The sequence below is a fragment of the Mandrillus leucophaeus genome, unplaced genomic scaffold (assembly GCF_000951045.1).
Source record: "Mandrillus leucophaeus isolate KB7577 unplaced genomic scaffold, Mleu.le_1.0 Scaffold21, whole genome shotgun sequence".
NCBI lineage: Eukaryota > Metazoa > Chordata > Mammalia > Primates > Cercopithecidae > Mandrillus > Mandrillus leucophaeus.
Window position 1 is genome coordinate 5309873 of NW_012102143.1, and position 1164 is coordinate 5311036.

Below are 1164 nucleotides of genomic sequence, written 5' to 3' on the forward strand. Positions count from 1 at the left end.
CTGCCTTACTGTGGATGATCCCAGGCTGGGATAATAATAAACCTCTTCTTTATTAATATTCATTCTATGTCTCACAAAGACCATCACAGGCTGACAGCGAGCAAGTTTATATTTCAGACGTGGGTCTTGCTCCTGAACCCAAGATCTGAATATTTTAACTGGCTATTTTAACTGGCTATTTCATCTCCACGTCATGTCCAATGGGCACTTCCAACTCAATAGGTCTTAAACAGAACTCTTGATCTTCCCCACTCCCAAACCCTGGCAAGCCTTTAACCTCTCTGCTCTTACTTCCTTGCCTAGAAAAATAGGGAGTGTAATAGCAACAGTGCAGGCTGGAGCTACAGTGCCTGCCTTGGCACTGTTTACTTGCTGTGTGAGCTACTTCACCTCTTCATACCCAAGTTCCCTCATTTGTAAAATGGAAATAACAGTATCAACAGCCCGTACATTACAGGGTTGCTGTGAAGCAGTTAGAACAGTGTCCACAGGGTCAGCCCTGTACTACCTGTTTGAAATTATTCTTATGAAGACCAAATGAGGTAACTTTGTGCAAGTGCTGTGTAAACGACAGAGTGCTAGGCACACACTCCTTTCAGTATCACTGCCACTCGAGGTGGTGAAAAGCAAATGACAATAACGCTTTCCCAAGATCTTTCTAGACTTAAATTTCAGGACCTAGGTGTTTTCACAAAGCAACGTATTTACTACTGTGAAAGATTAACCAAAAAAACCCCAGACAAAATGACTTATCAGCAATAGCCCCTAAGGGCTTGGCGGGTATAGGGAAGACCGGGAGCTCATCCCCATGGGGTGGTGGGATGCGTGGGGGAGGGGGAGATCCACGCATATGATCTTCCTTGCTCGCAAGAAGCAGATACTCTATCCCGAGGCATATATGAATTTCCTAAAAGGAAAAAAAGTGGGAGAGAGGAGGGAAGTTGAGAGGCGAGGGGAGGAGAAAAGAAAAGAAAAAAGAAAATAAGAGAAGCAGAAAGCAAGCCACCTTCTGGCTTGGGGAAGCCCACCCCATAGCTGTGGCTGGGAGCCCATCACTTACGTGTTCGACATTGCTGGCTACTTTCCCTCTTTTCCTCGCCCTCCGGGAAGCTCTTCCGTTGCTCTCTGAAGGACGGTGGCAGCAGGGGTCAGGGCACTACCAGG

General features: G+C 46.6%; 1 protein-coding gene across 2 annotated transcripts in view; it reads right to left on the reverse strand.

Annotated features, from left to right (window-relative positions):
• IQCA1 (IQ motif containing with AAA domain 1) overlaps positions 1–1164 on the reverse strand; it is a 182471-nt gene extending 181307 nt beyond the window's left edge. For both annotated transcript variants that reach the window (XM_011980286.1, XM_011980285.1), the window contains exon 1: positions 1061–1164. In XM_011980286.1, coding sequence (XP_011835676.1) covers positions 1061–1071 — 11 coding nt within the window. In that variant the 5' untranslated portion in view covers positions 1072–1164. The remainder of the gene's footprint in view (positions 1–1060) is intronic.